The sequence below is a fragment of the Dreissena polymorpha genome, chromosome 6 (genome assembly GCF_020536995.1).
Source record: "Dreissena polymorpha isolate Duluth1 chromosome 6, UMN_Dpol_1.0, whole genome shotgun sequence".
Classification (NCBI taxonomy): domain Eukaryota; kingdom Metazoa; phylum Mollusca; class Bivalvia; order Myida; family Dreissenidae; genus Dreissena; species Dreissena polymorpha.
In genome coordinates this window covers 20401969-20422936 of record NC_068360.1, presented here as the reverse complement: position 1 = coordinate 20422936, position 20968 = coordinate 20401969, and the positions used below count along the sequence as shown (strand labels likewise).

Sequence of the window (20968 nt, the reverse complement as noted above, 5' to 3'; positions counted from 1 at the left end):
TTTAAAGACAATAAAACCACCAAATCGGACCGAAAATGGCTGCCATTTTACTATTGCACAATCCAATAATCCGGGGCATTGGAAAGCTTAATTAAGCATTCAAAATAGGAAGCGTCATTATGATTAGGAGCATGGGTTGCATAGCACTATACTTTTCTGACAATTTTGTAATTTTCTAGCAAAAGAATAACAGTCCACGTGCATTTCGTGAAAAACGTGAGAAAATAAGAATAAGTGTACATAGTGTGATTTTTCCTCGGGGAAAGCATGGGCATTACCGGTAAATTTGAATGTTGCATGGGAGACAGGGATACAGTTGTTGAGGTACACCACTGTTGAACGTTTAATATTTATACACACAAAATGCAATTGCATATCTTCACGTTCTCAAGTGTCAATTAGTGTCTCAAATGTCAATTAGCGTCTTAACAAGTCGTGGCACATATTACTCAATAACATCTGCCAATTACGAAGTGCAAAATGACCCCCTTTAACACCTACCATACCCGCAAAAAAGACCTCGTTTGCACCTACCCCTGCCTGCTCTCCGGAATGTCGACAACAATCCCCATAGGAATTCATCAATAAAGAAGTGTAAAAACACAAACAAAGAAATGTCCGCAAGTTTATTCAAACAAATTTATATTTTTGACCAAAACTTCTTCTACCGCGTTCATATCTACCAGTAGCGACTACTTGTTGTTTCGACAATGGCCCCTCAGTCTGTACAATTATAGGGTGGTAGTTTTCTGGAAAAAAACATGGCGGCCATTTTGATTATTTACGGTCACAACATATTTTTTTTACCAATTTAGCAGCCAGGATAGCGTTGTATCAATGTATAGCGCGCACCAGCTTTTTAATTTGAATTTTGGAGGTAAAACACTGCGCGCTATACGTGGAAACCTACGGTATCGCAGAACTCACGAGACAATCAGCAATGATACCATGCATATTTAATTCTTTCATAGTGTAGACAAATGTTGCCAGTTGCATTTATACCCTTTATGTTTCTATTATATCTGCACGTATCTGCCTAGTTATAATCAGTTGCAATGCATTAGGAATTGAAAGCAGTACATGGTATACAATCATGTTAGTGACTCTGGGTTTGACACAATTGCGAGTGCTGTGTAACCGAATATATAGAGTTTGGACAAAGCGGACAAAGTTTAAAATCTGGTTAATTTCTGTAAAATTTTACAAAACTGGAAGCCATATTTCCAAAACATTCAAGCCTTCAGCTTTGGAGAAAACAAAGACATTTTTTCATCTTTATAACTCTGAACATGTTTTATACTCATAAAAATATCATTATAAGTATAAAAGAGAATTCCTACGTTTTAATTTAATCATGTTCAAGAGTTATCCAAAAACAGGTTGCAAAACCACATGACAAAATTTAATGTTCTCTTTTAAATTTGTGTGGCATTTGGCCAATTTTAAGTTTTTACTTTTGGTGAATAAGTCAATGTGACATACAACAAATCTATTTAGCGAAATTAATGATCCAAAAGCCACCCCCAGACTGTATAAATACACATATACAAGCAGACAAGTGTCTAGCAAATTTTGTTATGTGAAAACTCAAACAATATACACTGGTCTTAGTTTTGATACTAATATATAAAGCCATTTCAATGTACAGTTAACAGCCAATCATGCAAATACCACAGCGTGAAGATTCGTAATTTAGCTTTCAGTACACGAAAAACTCACTAAAAAACTCACGCATGAAACCTTGTGAACAGCTTGGCCCATGACCTTAAACGCTTTTAAAGGGACCTTTTCACAGATGTTGGCCTGTATTGAAGTTTGTCATTAAATGCATTAAATTGATAAATGTTTACATCGGAACTTAATTGTTCCAGTAAAAACAATACTAAAATGAAAGAAAGAAAAAAAAGTAATTCTCAACTAGACTCGAACCACTGACCCTTGGAGTAAAAGTCTAGCACCTAAACCACTCAACCACCCATCCTCATATCTTAAATGGTGTATTATATACTTTAAATAAGAAATTCTCGAAATGTCACACACTATAACAATAGCAACAGAACTCTCAAAAATACTCTATAATTCATTTGTAATGCTTGATAATTTGTAGGTGTTTAAATTGTCTAATGATGCATAAATTGAATATTTTCTAGCATAGTAAATGTTCAGCACTACTGTTTCCTCACAAATATAATAACTAAACCAAAAATTTGCAAATCTGAAACCATTTTATTTGCAATTTTATTAATTTCGCGAAACTTGAAAAGGCCCCTTTAACTTCACACCTATTACTACTTAAAAAAAAATGAAATTGTTCTTTCACTTCATACCTTTAAAGTTCCTCAATATTCTCTTTTTTAGTATGATATTATTTGTGCATGTAACATATCAAGTTGGATAACTGCATAATGAAAACTTCAGGGTCATAATGAATTAATTGTTGATACCTTAATATACACTTTAATCACATAAAATGTGTAACTGTGACCATATAACAAGCAGATATAGGACAACAAACAAACAGCAGTTTAGATTCCTTTTTTGCAAAAGCAGTCTTCACGCTTACCCCTAGCCCTAAAGACCAGGGTTAGTGACAAATAGTTTGGGCTGGTAAATTCAGTTGTTTATAGTTGTGCATATGAAAAGTGCCTTTGTTTCTTTGATTGCATATTGATTTGGGCTACTGAGTAATAACAATTGATGCGATGATTGCAAAAAATCTGTTAATTCAAAAGAACTTTTAGCCTAGAATCCCAAAATTAAACTCCATTTAGGGACCTTAAGTTCTAAAACACGATGAAAAGATCACCATGCCAAACATAGCTTTAAAAAAAAAATCCTTATACACCAAGCTGCTCACAACAGTTCCAGGAAAAAAAATAAAACTCATGTCACCAATATACATTGTGTTGTATTAAGAATGAAATAAATCTACAAGCAGAAAAGAGAGCATAATAAGTTTATACACAATATAATAAAGTTGTCATGTGACTGTGCAGAAACCTTGTTACTTTCAGAAGCAAAACTACATCTACATGCTGAAAGCATGGATTGAATAAAAAAAAATCTTTTTTTTTGTTGCTTATTAATCTTTAAAAAGTTTTTATTTTGACTTTTAATACACATGGCATAGCCATTATTTCCTTCAATATCACTTTCTGCCTATATGTCGGATGAAATATTGACGGACCATAACTGATAACAAATATTTTGGACCAGGGAAAAACAAAACAACAAAAACAGTATACTGTGACGCACAATATTATAAGATCTCTAATCTAATCGTGTTGACTTTTTTAGTAACGAATTATATTAAAAGCATAACACTTTGTTTGTTGTCGGAAATAATGACTAACGCCATGTTTAGATTTGGAAACATGATTATTTAAAGAACAAAATACCAGCATCATCTCTTCGCTGGGGTCTCGCGGGCGTTTCTTGCCAGTCAACACCTCAACGACGTGCGGCTAATCAGTATAATTAGCGACGGACATCCGTACGAATTTATGTTTTGTGGCAAGTTGACAGGGGGGACGGTTTGATTGGCCATACGTAAAGTTGGCGGGAATTTGGCAGCACATGACAACAGCAAGCACAGCAGCACAAGGCATGATGGGAGGTGATGAAAATAAAATAAAAATAGCACCATCGGTAAAAAAATGTTCAATCCAACATGCATACTGAACTTGTCTCATTGTTGTCATCCAATAAATAAACAAAACATAAAAGAGTTGGCTATTGGTGTCAGCTGCGGGCCCATCAGAGTACATATTGTTACAGTGTAAAAAGTTCAATAAACAGCCTCTAGACAGAAAGAGTATACTGCACGCTTTTTTGCAAAATAAGAATATAGCAAATGCCCCCAACAAACCTACACCCAACTTTTAAAAAGCCGTCATTAAATGCAGGACTGAACATTTATGCTGACTACCATAGCTGTGGGAAAGGGTTTTATCACATGTGCAAAAAGCTCATACGGTGCTTATAGAGTCACAAACTCCCTCACAGTTTCAGAATATTCCAAATGTGGAGAGTAAGATTAAAATCATTAGTATTTTATCTCAGTAAGCGAGGTCTGCAAAGTATTTTGTTAACCAGACTTGAACTTTTTGGTCATTGTTCATTTCATAGTCATTGTTGTTGTTTTTTATGCCTAAGAATTAAAAACTATTTCACTTTGTCTAGAGTCTGTTTAAATTTCCATCAAGCAATAAAAGACAAAACTGAACAGTCACTTGTCCATTTGTGACCTTTGAAATTAGTACGCATACATTAGCATAATTTGCAAATAATGTTGAAATCATAGCCAATATTGTCAAGAGAGCTACTTCACAAGCACCAGTTGTGCAACCAGAAAGTTTCAGAATTAAAGGTGTATAGAGAACGCCACATAAGCATGGTCAGAGATTGATCAATTTTGTCAACACATCCTACAGTTTCATTTACAACATAAGGCCCTATACTACTAGAATTGTTTATGTTTTAACAATAAATCCCTGAAAATAGAAAACACTTTTACAATGAAAAGCCTGCAACAGAATTTGAGACCAAAAATGTGTAAAACTCTGTGAATAACTGATTTTATTCCGAATGGGACAAAATTCAAAATGGCTGCCATCTTGCTGTGCCCATCAGTCACATGACAGTAAGTGCAGCATTTGGAATGCTTTAGCTGTTTTGGTTATGTGTTGCACTGGAAGATAGGATTCCCTGCCAAGTTAACACAAGCTGTCCTTGCACGATTAGCAAATTCATCTAAAGAAACTATTTCAAGCAATAAGCCGAACAATAAACTGACTAAAAGCCACGCAGATTAATATTTTGCTGAGAAAAGATACAATACCGTTGCCATATCTTCATAATATATGCCCATCTAAAAATGCAATAAAAAACAAAATTTGACTTATAAAAGCATGTCAATGACAGCTACATATTGGGTAATGGATTTTGGGACATTAGTAAAGAAGCAAATCTGGTTGGCTTTTATTGAAACGATTACAAAACAAGCATAATAAATATATGTGAGTTTAAGGTATCTCATTATCAACACATTTAAAAATACGAATAAATATCATGAACAATGATTATAAAAGCATAGACAAAATATGCGTTGTCCAATCCAGGCAAACTGAAAAGTTCATGTCAACAAATACATAACAATATGCCACATAGAGGCAGACATTTTCATGCTCAAAAGTTCCCTGGCTTGACGTTCAAAGCATGTCCCAATATTTCAGGATACAAAATCCGCCCCAATTTCAACCAATATTTTTCTGGCAAGTTTTTCACTTTCCATTTCCCCAACACAATGGTTTTACCCGCAACACACCTCTTGAAAGGTGGCTTTTGTTAATGCTGGATATTTTGACTGTTTTTTTCTTTCTTTCTTGTTTTTCTGCATGTACACGTGATCGTGGTATAGGAAGCAAAGGTTAAGGTTCGAGGTAAAGGTCAAGAGAGGTGTGGCAAGGAATATATACAGTAAGGCGCTATATACTAAACTAGCATACATTAGGTGACAAAGCACTAAGTGTTGCAGGTGTAAAGGTAAGGAAAGAACAAATTGCCCACATACCATTGTTACAATATCTAATCTAGAAAGTTCAAACAAATTCAAAATGCCCTAATTCCCATCCATTGTGTTAAAAGTGTGTGTTGTTTCAAACGTTGCGTTTTCCCCAAAGCTGTTGAAAGTTTTTAAGCTTAGCCAGCTTATGACATTCTTAGAAAATGTTCTTATCTCAAATGATGAATTTGTCAATTTGAGTACAAACATTTTATTTTAAGGTTATGGCAGGTAGTCACAACCACCAAACCTTTTTGTTGAGGCTTGAAATCACAGGTGGTATACATCCACCACCATACAAAAAGGTATAGTCAGGGAAAGCAAGTTTACTGCAAACAATTAAGTGACCAATCTTAATGAGCAAGCAAGTAAGCAAAAGTCTCAGTTAATTTTCAATACGAATCAAAAAGTCAATGTCATCTTCATGCATAATTGATACAGACATCAATCAGACATACTAGATGTTCATATTCTTGAAACTTTGCTTCAGTTCTGCCCATGAAGCCAATTAGGTAAGTAAATAAAACTTAAAATCTTGTTATATGCTGCTGAAGTTCTTCCTAAATATTATTATGGCTTCAATAAAATAGCACTTTAACAACAGATTTCCAAAAAAACATGTTTCCCGCAAAGCCCCAAAATGCAACACACAAAATAAAATAATCCTTAGAATGCATAATGTAATAAATGTGTGTCCTTTATTTTTATGTGCAAATAATACACAGACCACATTTTATCCCATAATGCATTCATGGAGCACTACTGACCATACCATGTGCAATACACTCGACAACTTTGTTTTACTTAAGTGAATTTTACTAAAACTGATATTGCTCATTGTGGCTTTGCAAATAAATTTTGAATGTAAGCTTTTTAACTTTCATATATCATTTAAACAAATGTGCAATGTGCTTAAGCATCAATATTCAACTGCTTCATTAAATTTAATAGGCTATATTTGACACACTGAAACTCAAAGTCTGATAAGCATTTAGTATGGTACAAGGCAGTGTTTGATTACTATTAAGCTCTAATATGTATAATGGCGGAAACAGTTAACATGATACTATTTATAATACAATATTCTATACTGACAACAATGAGTCACTATAACAATCAAAATACACCTTATAATTGTTACCAACAGTTTATCAACAGTTTGTTAATAGTGTTCCATATTTTTATTGGAAATATAAAGAATATAACACACATTCAAAGGGCAAAGTTTTACAATTAACTTAAACATTTATGATGTTATACTGATTGTTTTAATATGGTTAATTATTGCCACAATTTTATATGGATATTGGTGAAAGGTTACACCACTGGGTTACAAAACAAAAGATTTTTTCATTGATTTCAATGTTTCCGCCATATTCATAGGCAAAACTACTTTCTAGCAATAATAACTTGAAAGGAAACAAACAGCATTCAAATTGCAGGCATAAAATGCTCATTGAGAACAAATATTCTTTTAGAATTCTGACTTGCGTCAATAAATATTACACAAAATAATATATTACGCCTGCAAATCATAATATTATGTAGACTTTGTGCATGCAAATGTTAGCCTTATTGACCTAAAAGATTGATTGATTATACATGTCAAATATTCCCCAAAACTATCCCCAAATGGGCTGACAATATTTCGATGATGAAGATGATACAATAATTCCAAAGCAAAGTTCAACAATTGCCGGTTATTTACGAATTATAAGTTTTCAAAATTTGCCTAAAATTACAGCAGCTGCTAATTGAAGGCACATTGCATGTATAAAGCCTGCAAAACGAAAAGAGCATGAAATCTCAGGTTAGTTCTAGATGAAGTGAGTGGGTGGGGTAAGTGAAGATGAATGGGGTGGGTGGGGTAAGTATGGGTGAATGGGGCGGGAGAGGTAAGTAAAGATGAAAAGGGTGGGTGGGGGATTGGAGATGGAGGTGGCATGAGGTATGGAGATGAGAGCGTGGTGGGGTTACCATACCAAGGCGTGAGCCTGAGCAGCTGCGGCGGCATTAGCTCGTTGCTGACAGGCCTTGATTTGCGCTTGAAGATGAAGAGGAGGGTGAAAATAGCGGCACGAGTCCCGTGTACATTTCCCTTTTATGTAATCCATACAGACAGTGACACAGTTTTCCTCAGTGTCCACTGTGACATTGTCGGGCGGGTGTGCAAAGCGACACTCGCTCGGTTGGCGAGTGCATGTGCCCCGCTGAAATTCTCTACATACCTGGAAATTCACAGAAAATATGGGAAAAAAAGAAGAGGGTTGGAAGGACTAGCGACAGTATGAGGCATACTGTGGATTTTTTCATTTTGATTTTTTTTCCTAATAATTTTTACAATAGCCAACACAGGACCAATATGGGTGCAATCAGAAATGCTCACCATGAGCACATTGCGCTCATGTGATCTTTAACAAAAATTCCCAGAAATATGATGATTTAAATAAATTGCTGCATACATATAACTGATATCATATTGCTAATGAATTTTATGTTCAAGCGATCTATTATCGCAACACATTACAACTAATTGTATGCCAAGAACAGGATAAAACCAATACAACCTACAAGAAATGAAATCATTAAAACAGGGAAAAAACCCATTTTCTACTGACATTTCAGTACACTTCAATTAGTGATTCTGTTATATTGCCACATTGTCAACATGTTTTTGTCACATTATCTGGCAATTTGCGGAATGATTCACTGCCAGGAAAAAACAACAATCAAGCAGACTATTACCAGATGACGGGAGGAAAGCTATTTCAAGCAGTATGCTGTCGGTGTGAAGTGGTGAGTTGTTGTTATTAATTAACTGTTGATTGTGAATCATAATTCAGGCCATAACGAACATAGTGACCTTGAAGCGGACTGGTGACGGTTGTTTGAATGACCTCATCATGTGTAATGCCATTTAACAGCAAGGACTGTCACACAGGCAGAAACGATTTGTGAACATTATAAGCAAGAAAAAAAAAGGTTTTGCACAAACCTGCTCAAGTGATTTGTGGACTTTTTTTATAAACACACATTTTTAGCAAAGCTTTTCTTACAAATGGTCCTGTACTTGAAAACAAAGGTGCAAGGATGACAATAAATTCTATTTTATACTTAACTGTCAGTATCTAAGTGGAAAGAGAATTAAATCCAATGTCTCCAATCAAGAACTGGCATAACTAGTATATTTTTGCATTTTGTGTCCATTTACAAATATGTGCAGCAAAAACACATTTATTTTGATAATAGAATAGAGACAAAGATGGGCTTAGGGAAGATAGGATTGATGAATGAAGTGACTTGAACATCTATAAGGTGACCAGTACTTAATTTCAAGCAGCATGCCTCATCTTTAGACAACAAGGGTGACCAGATTTTCAGGTAAACAGGTTTTCTTAATTGGAAATAATAGAGTAAGCTCATCAAAAAGCGACTGTAAATGTATAAAGGTTGATTTCTTGAAGAAACATAAGGCAATATCAAGCAATAAGATATAAAAGACTGCTAGAATAATCAGGATTTCAGCATAATATAGCATCAGCAAGTTGACAATTTCTAAGGGGGACATTTTGCAACATTGGCTAGATAGAACTTGTAAGCATTGATATACACATTGTGGTAGCAACTATTGCATAATAAAAATCCAAAAACAAAGTATACACACAAACTTGAGGATGGTGTTTGTACAAATATTCTGCATCTGGCAAGCATACAGCTTTCAAAAGCTAATGCAGCTATATATATTGATGGCTTTGAAAATGTCGTTGTACAGTAGCAACTATTGTACATTTTATTGCTATTCAGCTATAATGTTAATTTGCATACAAATTGGTATTAATAGAATGCACAGATTGCTTGCTATACATGAATGCTTACAAAATTCTAACATCAGCACATAAGACAGAGCTATACATAGCTACTCCAAAAGGCTACACTGTACATCTCACTCAAAACAAACATTTTCTACACATTTCTACGTTTCCCTTTGTACTTATATTTAAACCATTGTTAACCCTTTGCATGCTGGGAAATTTGTCAACTGCTAAAATGTCGTCTGCTCAATTTCTAAAATTAGCATTTTCTTTGATTATTTTCAAAGAATACTATCCGAATAGCAAACAGTTTGGATACTGATGAGACGCCACATTCTGTGGCGTCTCATCTGGATCAGAACTGTTTGCAAAGACCTTCAAAATTCGGTTCCGGCATTGAAAGAGTTAAAACTATAATTTTTTCAAAGCCTTAAGAATACACGTTGAAATATAAGACATTTTTTTAAAGGGACCATTTATATGAGTTATATCAACAGTTTGAAGCATGGTCCAATACAAATATTGTAAGGAAAGTGGAATATACCAACATTATTTCAATTGCTAAGTGTAGTTTGAGAACATATATTTTAAAATAACATGGACTATGGCCTTTTTGTGAATTGGACTTGAAATAAAAGACACTTCAAATTTACTTGCATGTTTAGGAAATAATTGTTTCCCACTTAACATTCAAACAACTCCACCTTAAAATATGGTAAAATGTGAAGACAATGTGTTACTATTTATTAATACCCTGATTTCCATTAATGCCTAAGTCTATCAAGAAACATTTAACTACACAATCCAATGGAACATATTAATAGTCACTTGCGCAAAGCATGGTTCATACAAATTAAGTAAAACAAAGCTAGTTTTGAGTAAGATGTGCAGAATAAGCGTCCTTGTTCAGTTTAAAAGTTGTGAAAATAACAACAGCAACTTAGCATTCTAACCAGAACAAGTACCACTTCATCATTATAATACAAACACGTTTGGCAGAGTGGTTCAACATTCTAACCAGAACAAGTACCACTTCATCATTATAATACAAACACGTTTGGCAGAGTGGTTCAATCCTGACAAGAACTTTAATTATTATTTATTCGTCTGACAATTTTGCATGCAACAATTTAATTTACAAATGTAAGAGAAACGAGAGTGACTGACGAATAACAGTTAAATAAGTTTTGAATACTAGTGTCTTTGAATTGCATATTGGTGTTGTTCCACTTAAGTTATATGAAGATTTTTTTTAACATGTGAATAATATTCCAATGCTGGATTAATGCCATAGCATTCTTACAAATAACTGATTGAAATTCTGTCTTCGTACTCTGATACCGTAAACGTAAGAAAAACATATATTTATGAAAATATCAACAGTGGTACTTGTTTTAGAAGAATTTAATTGGAATGTCTTTAGGTCTTAAGACATTTGTTACTGCAGTATTTTGGGTGTAAAATAATAGTACAACTATGCGGGAGGATTGTCCAGTCAATCTGCCATGTGACTGTACATGAGAATGGTCATTCTGTTGAGTTACACCTACTTAATACTTCTATGTATCTCACATGACCATTGACCAGTTGTAAAAACATACTTCACATAAGTGGATCCTTGTATAAAATATGTATTGGTAAATAAACACAAGCTTCAAAGCTGTCCATAATAGCCCAGTTTATCAGTGATGGCCCAAGGAATTTTTGTATCTGTTTAAAACAGCATATATTAAATAAATTAAATAGAAAGTTATGTGTGGATGACGCCTTTTTTGTGTGCTCAAGAGTGTTTGCTCATTTATTATGGAATTTTTTCCCCGCCCGTATAGTGTGGATATTATCCAAAATCAGCACCCCCAATATAACAAGGTCAAAATCAGCTGCATTGTATCAAACTAACAACTTAAAACTGTTTTTAGTTATACTTAAATATAGAAAAAAAAATCAATAATTTGCTACCTCAGTGCTTGATAAACACGTCAAAACTGGTCAACCGTCATGCAAAATATTGCCTTATTAACACAATTACACTTTGACAGAAACAATTCTCTAGCTGTGACCATGGCAACATTGACCTTGACATACCTCAAGTCTGTCAGGGCGAGCAACCTTGTTGGCAGCGGCCATGTTGGAGAATGCAGTTGGAATGACGCCGTGATGCTGGGAGACCAGGGCGGGGGACTCGCAGTTCGTCTGCGCGCCTGTCACTGTCACTGTTTGAAGGCCCGCGTTCATGTACGGACTGAACGCTACTGCAGTTGTGGGTGGGGCGGTACCGCCAAGATATGGGTGAGCCTGAAACCCAGCAACATACAGTGAACAGACATGGACACTTCTGGTATAGCTAAAACACAGGTCATTGAAATCAAGAATTTAATGAGAAATCAATCGAGAACTAAAAAGGAAAGAATAGGATAGGATATTGCATTCAAGTGTTAACTAGCAGGCAAGCTGTGTGAAATGCTCTCGTTGATTTTCATTAAGTGTAAATATAGTGCAGTATAGCCTAGCAGGCAAATATAGTGCAGTATAGCCTAGCAGGCAAGCCAGCAAAAATGTGGTGTCCTCTGTGCAAAGAATTTTATAAATATTTCAGAAAATAACAAACTTTTCCTATAATACTTTAAGACCTAATGAACATCTTAGAAATATGCATTATTTCAATGAAGAAATATCTTTTTCAGTTATTATTCTACATTTTATTACCTTCAACTGTTAACCAAAACTTATCAGGTTTGAATTTCATGGAATATAATTTCAATTGCAAACTTAGCAAGTATCTCAAAAAAATATACAGTATGAATAAAATCATTGTTCAGATTTTGATAAAACACAATTTATGAGATTAAAAAACATTTAATGCAAGAGATAAAACAATTTTTTTGTACAGAGAACAAACAAGTCTAGAGAAACAGTTACTTGAAAGCAGCAAAGAAATACACATGCGTCTTATAACAATAATAAGCCCTTGGAATATATTAGTTTGTACGTTCTGTGTCATTTAGCAAACATTAGGCAAATTATAAGCAAACAATTAAAGCACTAAACATTTACAAAACTGCCGTTTCTAATGTAGCCATTTACTGCACAGTCCACAAAACTTAGACAACTTTTGACTCTAGCTTTTAACTTTGAATTTAAAGACCTAAGAAAATGGTATTTACATTATTATATGCTTCAGTTGTCAGAGTTCTTTTTTTAGGGATATTTTTTGTATAATTTTCAGACAAGATGTTTTCTTATTGGAACTGCAAAAGTTTTGGTTGATAGGGGCAACAACTCTCACAAATCATTATCACAATAAAGGGACACAAATCTTACAAATTCACAAAACATTACACAATTAATGTAGATGTATCATCATTGCAGTTTGCATTACTTCTACTTATTATCATTTTTAAATTTGTAAATTTACAGCTAATGGGAAAGATATACCCCATTAAAAACATGTTGCAAGTTTCAGCCCATTTAACAGGATGCTACACAAAAAATCTGAATCATGAAGTATACACAATTTAAACTAAGAAATATTTGACTTCTTTTAGTTGATGCTTTTCATTTTGCAATGCGCAAACGTTAAGAATTTCAATTTAATTGTGTTTAATACATGTTAGCCTTTAGTCTCATTTATAAGATGCGCAAAGAATTTAGAGATACTTTTTATATGGGCTAAATTCTTTGGAACGTCTCATTGTTGAAGGACCTTTTTTGTGGTGGACACCAGAAAGTTTAAATTTTCATCAATTTGCATAAAATTGCAAAATAACATTACTCACTCATTCAGTTTAAGTTCAGAAGTCCATTTTTACCTCAAATATCGTCAAATTGAAGTTAGAAAGGCATAAATTCTACAGTTAAACTTCTGCTTAAATCGCAACAATATCACTGACCTCTTGCCATATTGTGAAACAGATTTAAATATCGATCAATCAAAAGAAGTTACGGTGTAACGTGTACGCGTAATTTTATTCAACATGAGCTTTTAACACCGACTTTTACCTAACTAGATCTTGTATGCTCATCTTTGTCGATTTCATAAGCATATGTTCAAAACAGATATGGTGCAGTTTCTATTCACTCTTCTAAGTTTCAGCAACTTTTTATGCATGTCTTTTTCGCACCTCTGTCTGTGTTGTTTTATGTACTTACATTCTACGTTACATAGGACGGTATACTGTACGATCTGTATCAATATTTTTTATGTACAGTATAAAAATAAAAGATGTAATTTATTTCAGAACTTATTAATTATCACTTTAGAAAAAAACAGCTGCGCCACGAGCGCATGATACGCCCGTCGTTCGCCAATGAAGTAGTAAGGTAATAAATAACCCTTTGAATCATTTTTTTACTTCAGTTTATTTGTATTTGAATACATGGTTTATTTTATAAGTACATGAGCATGGAGCGCCGTCTCCTTGACATTCATACCATATCTTTTTTTGAGTATATGTATGCATTTCTTTAGAGGATATGGAGTTGAAGTAAACCTGTTATAGATATTTTGACCAATAATAAAAGAGAAATGTAGATGGGTAAGTGGTAGTGTACAATCGGAATAGAAAAAAGCTCACCTTGTTCAATTTTTCAGGGATACTAAAAAAAAAAAAAAAAAATCCATCGAAGGATATTTGAGGTAAAGTAGGACATTCAATGAAATCACGAAATTTTGACGAACAAAGTCCCATAACTCTGGAACGACAATTCAGAATTCCGTCAAAAACGAAAGGGGATCAGGGTTTATCAATATTAAGATTGTGTTGAAATTTGAAAAAAATCCATCGAAGGATATTTGAGCTACAGTAGGACATTCAATGAAATCACGAAATTTTGACGAACAAAGTCCCATAACTCTGGAACGACAATTCAGAATTCCGTCAAAAACGAAAGGGGATCAGGGTTTATCAATATTAAGATTGTGTTGAAATTTGAAAAAAATCCATCGAAGGATATTTGAGCTACAGTAGGACATTCAATGAAATCACGAAATTTTGACGAACAAAGTCCCATAACTCTGGAACGACAATTCAGAATTCCGTCAAAAACGAAAGGGGATCAGGGTTTATCAATATTAAGATTGTGTTAAAATTTGAAGAAAATCTGTCAAAGGATATTTGACGTAGCGTACGACATTAACAGACGGACGGACGGACGGACAGACGGACGCGGGGTATACCATAATACGTCCCGTCATAGACGGGCGTATAAAAAACAATGCTTAATTAATCCAGAAAAGTACAATAACATCGGTTTACTATGTAACGCTCTGCACCACAACAGACGAACGCAAACTGTATTTTACGCCTTTTATTCTTCCTCATTTAAACCAGATGCTTTACATCGAAGTTGTATTATCGATTTATATCTACACAGCGAGCGAATCGAGAGATATTGAAAAATTGAATAGCGGTACAATTTAAATTGCTCAGGCGTGCAAAATTCAAAGTCTCATTACATAATTTTTACGGAACATTATCGCGAAATGAATTATCTACACAGCTATGTAAATATAATATAGCAATCCGTTGATATTAAGTGTCTGATATCGGGGCTTGAATGTTGCGCACAAAATGCTTGCGCAACAATGTGGAAAAAGAACGAAAAATGTCCACCATTAATTGAATGTCTCCCGGGTTATACGCTCCAAATATTACCAATATAAAAAGTAGCTTAATATTTGACAGCGTCAACAAGTTGGGCTAGTAAGCCTTATTTTATTCAATCACTCATGTGAAATTGCACTACCGTTCTCAACCTGCAGCGTATTGTACCCTAAACTGTTATACAATACTTCTTAGGTGAACCTGTCTCAAATAATATTATGGTTTACGAAAAACAATTTTAAAGTACAATTAAGCATATTATTAATCAAACCATACTAAATTTTCTAAAAATTGGCAAATGTGGGAGTAAATTTCTGGGAATAATCAACTGGTATTTGTCTTAAAGCGATCTTGTCAAATATTTAGTAATAAATATAAAATGTGTAAAAAACTTATTATACATATATTTCAATATAAACTAAAATAAAAGTTAAGAAGAACATGTGTCGAAAAATGCTAAATAAGCCAGATATTTAATTCTGAAATCGAAAAAGGCTGTACAGCCGAATTCGCCAGCATATATATCATGCATGTACGATGTGAATCTAAATTTAGTTTAACGGTTCATTTGAAATTTCTGCAGCGATATCGATTCATACGACACATGAACACTTACAAAAAAGACGAATGCCTCGGTTATACGAATTATCTTCGTCACAATCGGCTCGGGGCGCTAATTTGTATTTGCTGTATTTTATGAAATTCGTCTTAAATGTATCATTTTTCTTGCATAGTGTGTGTTATTATAACATATTTGTATCAATATTTTACAATTCAGCACATATAAAAATCGTATATACCCGCTTTAAATGACTTATTTGTTTAAAAACATATGCAAACATTGATTTGACAGATGAAACATTCTTATTCAAACCTAGTGTTGTATTAATACAGAGAGTTATCATACCTCTGGGCTTGATTTGGCCATAAAGTTCAAACACACTTGGCATTTTTATTCACAGATTTTTATTTTTCATTTGTTGTAAATTTCGATACAACTGACAGAGTGGTTATTAAGAAACTTGTAAATTAAAACAAAAGTGTACCCCCACATTAATTAGCCAATAGATCATATGGCTGAGTTTTTTCAGTAAACAGATTGCAAAGAGAACAGCTCTGTACAGCCAGACAAAGTCTAACTTATTTTGTTGGTAACATATAATTCATGTTCCACTTACTGTTAATGTTCCCAGCAAATAAATATTTTAATATATTTTCCACTAAAGCAACAAGAGGGCCTGAAAGGCCCAAAGTCGCTCACCTGAGATAACAAGATATGATTGGAACGAATCTTCTGACCAAGTTTCATAAAGATCGAAAAATAAATGTGGCCTCTAGAGTGTTAACAAGGTTTTACTAAAGCCATATAAGGAAAAATGCCCCGCGCCCTGGCAGCCATGTTTTTCAACCAACTGGCATCATTTTTGAACTCATCCAAGATATGATCGGGATGAATCTTCTGACCAAGTTTCATGAAGATAGGACAGTAAATGTGGCCTCTAGAGTGTTAACACAATTTTACTATAGCCATATAAGGACAAATGCCCCGCCCCTTGGAAGCCATCTTTTTCAAGCAAACATAATTATTTTCGAAATCATCCAAGATATCATTGGGACAAATTTTCTGACCAAGTTTCATGATGATTGGAAAATAAATGTGGCCTCTAGAGTGTTAACAAGGTTTTACTATAGCCATATAAGGAAAAATGCCCCGCCCCTGTGGTGGCCATGTTTTTCAACCAACCGTCATCATTTTTGAACTCATCCAAGATATCATTAAGACCAATCTTCTGACCAAATTTCATGAAGATCGGACTAAAAAAGTGGCCTCTAGAGTGTTAACAAGATTTTACTATAGCCATATAAGGAAAAATGCCCCGCCCCTTGGCAGCCATGTTTTTCAAGCAAAGGTTACCATTTTCGAACTCATCCAAGATATCATTGGGACAAATCTTCTGACCAAGTTTCATGAAGATCGGAAAATAAATGTGGCCATATCATCAATAGCCATATAAAGAAAAATGCCCCGCCCCCTGGCGGCCATGTTTTTCAAACAACCGGCATCATTTTTGAACTTGTCCAAGATATCATTGAGACCAATCTTCTGACCAAATTTCATGAAGATCGAACTATAAATGTGGCCTCTAAAGTGTTAACAAGATTTTACTATAGCCATATATAGCCATATAAGGAAAAATGCCCCGCCCCTTGGCAGTCATGTTTTTCAAGCAAAGGTTACCATATTTGAACTCATCCAAGATATCATTGGGACACATCTTCTGAGCAAGTTTCATGAAGATCTGAAAATAAATGTGGCCTCTAGAGTGTTAACAAGGTTTTACTATAGCCAATAAGGAAAAATGCCCCTGGCGGCCATGTTTTTCAACCAACCGACATCATTTTCGAACTCGTCCAAGATATTATTGGGATGAATCTTCTGATTAAGTTTTATGAGGATCCAACAACAAATGTGGCCTCTAGAGTGCTAACAAGATTTTGCTATAGCCATTTCATAAATAGCCATATAAGAAAAAATGCCCCGCCCCTTGGCAGACATATTTTTCAAGCAAACGTAACTATTTTCAAACTCATCCAAGATATCATTGAAATCAATCTTCTGACCAAATTTCATGAAGATTGAACAATAAATGTGGCCTCTAGAGAGTGAACAAGGCAAATGTTGACGTCGCACAACGGACAACGCACAACGGACAAAAGGCGATCACAAAAGCTCACCATGAGCACGTTGTGCTCAGGTGAGCTGAAAACTCATTAAAGACGCTTATGTTGGTATAAGTTATTAATTTTAACAATTTCTTCTCCACAGAAAACCCATTTTTGGATGGTAACATCTGCAAAGGACATACTTGTTTACTATTACACTAAGACCATTTAATGCTTGCCAGGTTTTAGTGTACCTGTCCTTTGTGAGCAATTTTCTCAACATTTTATTTTCATTCATTTTAATTAGGTACTTAATTATTTATGCAAGCAGTTAAACATACATGCACACATTTATATTGGATTTCTTATTCTGAAGTAAATTACACTTTAACCTCATTCCCTTATTTATTCATGCGCAAATACATCAGGATACTAATTTGCCTTAGATTTTCTGCAGTCACTTTAATGAAAAATATAAATTACAAACTTTCCACCTATGTGGAATCATAAATTTAATCTCCTCTTCTGCAATCAAATCACATGTTTTGAGATTGAAGAGTGCTCTCCCTTTACCATATTGTGGTTGCCACATGCATATTATACAGTCCTTATCTCTCCCTCTGATATAAGTACACATTATTAATATTAACAGATACTTGGCTGATATTATGCACCTTACATACATTACTCAATGGTTGAGTGCTTTGACTTTGTATTATCACTTTTCAATGACGTCAGCGCTTGAAATAAAATTAATTAATTTTAGTAAATCCTTATCAAAAATTATATATCAGTTAGCAGACCCTAAAGTACATCTGCATGAAATGGATGAACAAACATTTTTGAAGGATAAACACGCGTTAGCATAAGATACACTCAAAATGGTGGCAAGCCTTACAAAAGACTAGCGCGAAAGCCACACTAGAGGGATAAAAATATGCTGCAGCGAAAGAAAGGCAAATACAAGTATTAGAATGGCGGCGCAGTACAGTAAAGGCTACCAGTTCTATGCTGGCGGTAAAGACGCTAGTAGTAAAAAAGTGCGGTAGCAAAATGGCGGCAGTGTACGTCAGCAAAGACTAGTCTAGTGATAGAGAAAAGATGCCACTAACCAACATTGGGGAATACTGCCCCGCAGACAGTACTGTGTGAGGGAAGGCCATGGTGGTCTTGTTTGCTCCAGCCTCAAACATCAAAAATAAAGAAAACATGCAAACCAATTAGTATTAATTTGTAATCGAGCATACGGTAATGTAACTATGGTATATTTAATTATCAAAGGAAAACAAACATTCAAACAGGCTTGTGGGTAGAATGCATGAAACAGAATCCTGCCACAACTTGCTAACTCGAAATATTATAATTAGATATTTTAATGTTTCATGTTGTTTCTTTTTGATTTTTTGGGGGTAAGTTTTTTGTTGCCAAATCAAGAGTGTTAAATATTAAAAATAATATTAAATCTTCATGTAAATTCATTTATTATTGGACGTTTACATTGCGATTAGGTTTCATTTTTAATACAGTTACATTCAAATGTATTATACAGATAATAAAATACAAAATACGATTTATTTTAATCAACTTTAATGATACAAGTCTTCCGGTAATTGCTGAAAAAACATTGAATTTCTAAAACAATAGTGTGAAAGAAATTTTTTATTTAGTTTTGTGTTACCTATTTTTAGTTTCAAGCATTCATATCCAAATAAATTGAGATTGTATTAGAATCTGTTTCATGCAATGCCTGTCTCAGTATGCCGAAATATCAAAGCCAAATTGTAGACTGTATCGCCTGAAAGCCAAGGCTATATGCAGTTACATTCACACGTGAATGCGATCACATGGCAAAACAGTGAGCTCCAAACGTAACAACAGTCAAAACAAGAATGCAACAAACGGTTCCGGCATACTGAGAAATTCTGCAGCGATTTCTTTCCTTAATAAACATGGCCTGGTGTCAGGATACTTTTTCTTTTATGGCAAATAATGTTTCCAATTAACGGAATGTAGAGGATTCCCAAAATTGCACATATTAACCTAAGTTGTAAACAATAATCATGAACTAATTTATAGAGAAAGAAAAAAAATAAAATAGAAAGTTCATTTAAAAAAGCGATGTAATACTTGATGTAATAATGAGGTAACAAGCTTTGTTACATAAATATTTCCCAATTAGCAAGATTTGTAAATGTAAAGTTGCCAAATCATTACCAGACTCATGCCTAAATCAGTAAATAAAATCGCTGAATATGATTAAAACAGAACACTTTTCTACCTGTTAGAAGCGAGAACTTTCAGTGCAGTCGTATCAAATGTAAGCAATATTAAAGTCAATGCTAGCAGAATCAGAAATGAAACAAACTCTGTGTATAGACAAAATAAAAGCAAAATATTGATGGTAAAAACTTGTACAGCACATATTTATGCATATAATAAATGACAAAAAGTACTTTGCGTAAATAAAAAATGGGATTTAATACGCATACACTATGACAATGTACATACACTATTGCAATTGTGAATACCTGTATATTTATGAACTGCTATTTATTATAACATAATTAAAACAATGATTTCAATGGAATGTGATGAAAATGGGAAGACTATTATGAATAAAGTCGTACAACACGTGTACATGTTTTGCTAGGAAATCAAAATGTGTGCATGATAAATGGGAAAATTGCAACAAAATGTTGACAATTGAGTAAAAATCACATAGATAAATTTATCATCTTGGTAACACAGAAATGATATCCAAACATGCAAGTTTGGAACAAGTCATGTCCCTTAAATGTCACTATAATGTAACTAAAGCCTAGCATACAAAAGAACAAAGTATATTAAAATGGATTGCTTTTGAATATGTTCTCAGAACATTTGTGAACATTTCATGAAAATAAAGCCATGCTCTGTGAAAACTGGGTTTAATGTAAATGTTGAAAGTATCATATCAGCAATCAGAGACAACACTTCCCACTTTTATTGAATTTTTTGTTTTAAGTAAATCTTCTTAACCCTTAAAGCGCTGGAGCTGAATTTTAAAGGCCTTTGCAAACAGTTTGGATCCAGATGAGACGCCACAGAACGTGGCGTCTCATCAGGATCCAAACTGTTTGCTATTCTGATAGTATTCTTTGAAAAAAATCGAAGTAAATGCTAATTTTAGAAATTCAGCAGAAGACATTTTAGCAGACGACAAATTTCCCAGCATGCAAAGGGTTAACAAAATTCCAGTCAAGGAGAAATGTGTTGTCCTTGATTGCTGCAGACTTCAGGGACTTACTTACGACAATACTTTCCTCACAGGCATTACGCCTGGTTTT

General features: G+C 34.1%; 1 protein-coding gene and 1 long non-coding RNA gene across 40 annotated transcripts in view; one reads left to right on the top strand and one right to left on the bottom strand.

Moving 5' to 3' along the window:
• LOC127835102 (muscleblind-like protein 1) overlaps window positions 1–20968 on the bottom strand; it is a 305570-nt gene that overhangs the window by 13598 nt on the left and 271004 nt on the right. For 11 of the 39 annotated variants that reach the window (XR_008028347.1, XM_052361376.1, XM_052361374.1 and 8 more), the window contains 5 exons: window positions 18755–18836; window positions 11461–11670; window positions 7546–7791; window positions 4841–4870; window positions 3399–3464 (listed from right to left, as the gene is read on the bottom strand). Coding sequence is in view for 38 of the 39 variants with exons in the window: in XM_052361376.1 (XP_052217336.1) it covers window positions 3399–3464; window positions 4841–4870; window positions 7546–7791; window positions 11461–11670; window positions 18755–18836 (634 nt within the window). In the remaining variant the exon portion in view is untranslated. Of the gene's footprint in view, window positions 1–3398; window positions 3465–4840; window positions 4871–7545; window positions 7792–11460; window positions 11671–18754; window positions 18838–20968 lie in introns of all 39 variants that reach the window. The other 28 variants (XM_052361378.1, XM_052361387.1, XM_052361385.1 and 25 more) reach the window with 15 other exon arrangements.
• On the top strand, window positions 13850–14430 carry LOC127835128 (uncharacterized). Its single transcript, XR_008028369.1, has 2 exons — window positions 13850–14011; window positions 14334–14430. It is a non-coding gene; the product is annotated as an uncharacterized LOC127835128 (long non-coding RNA).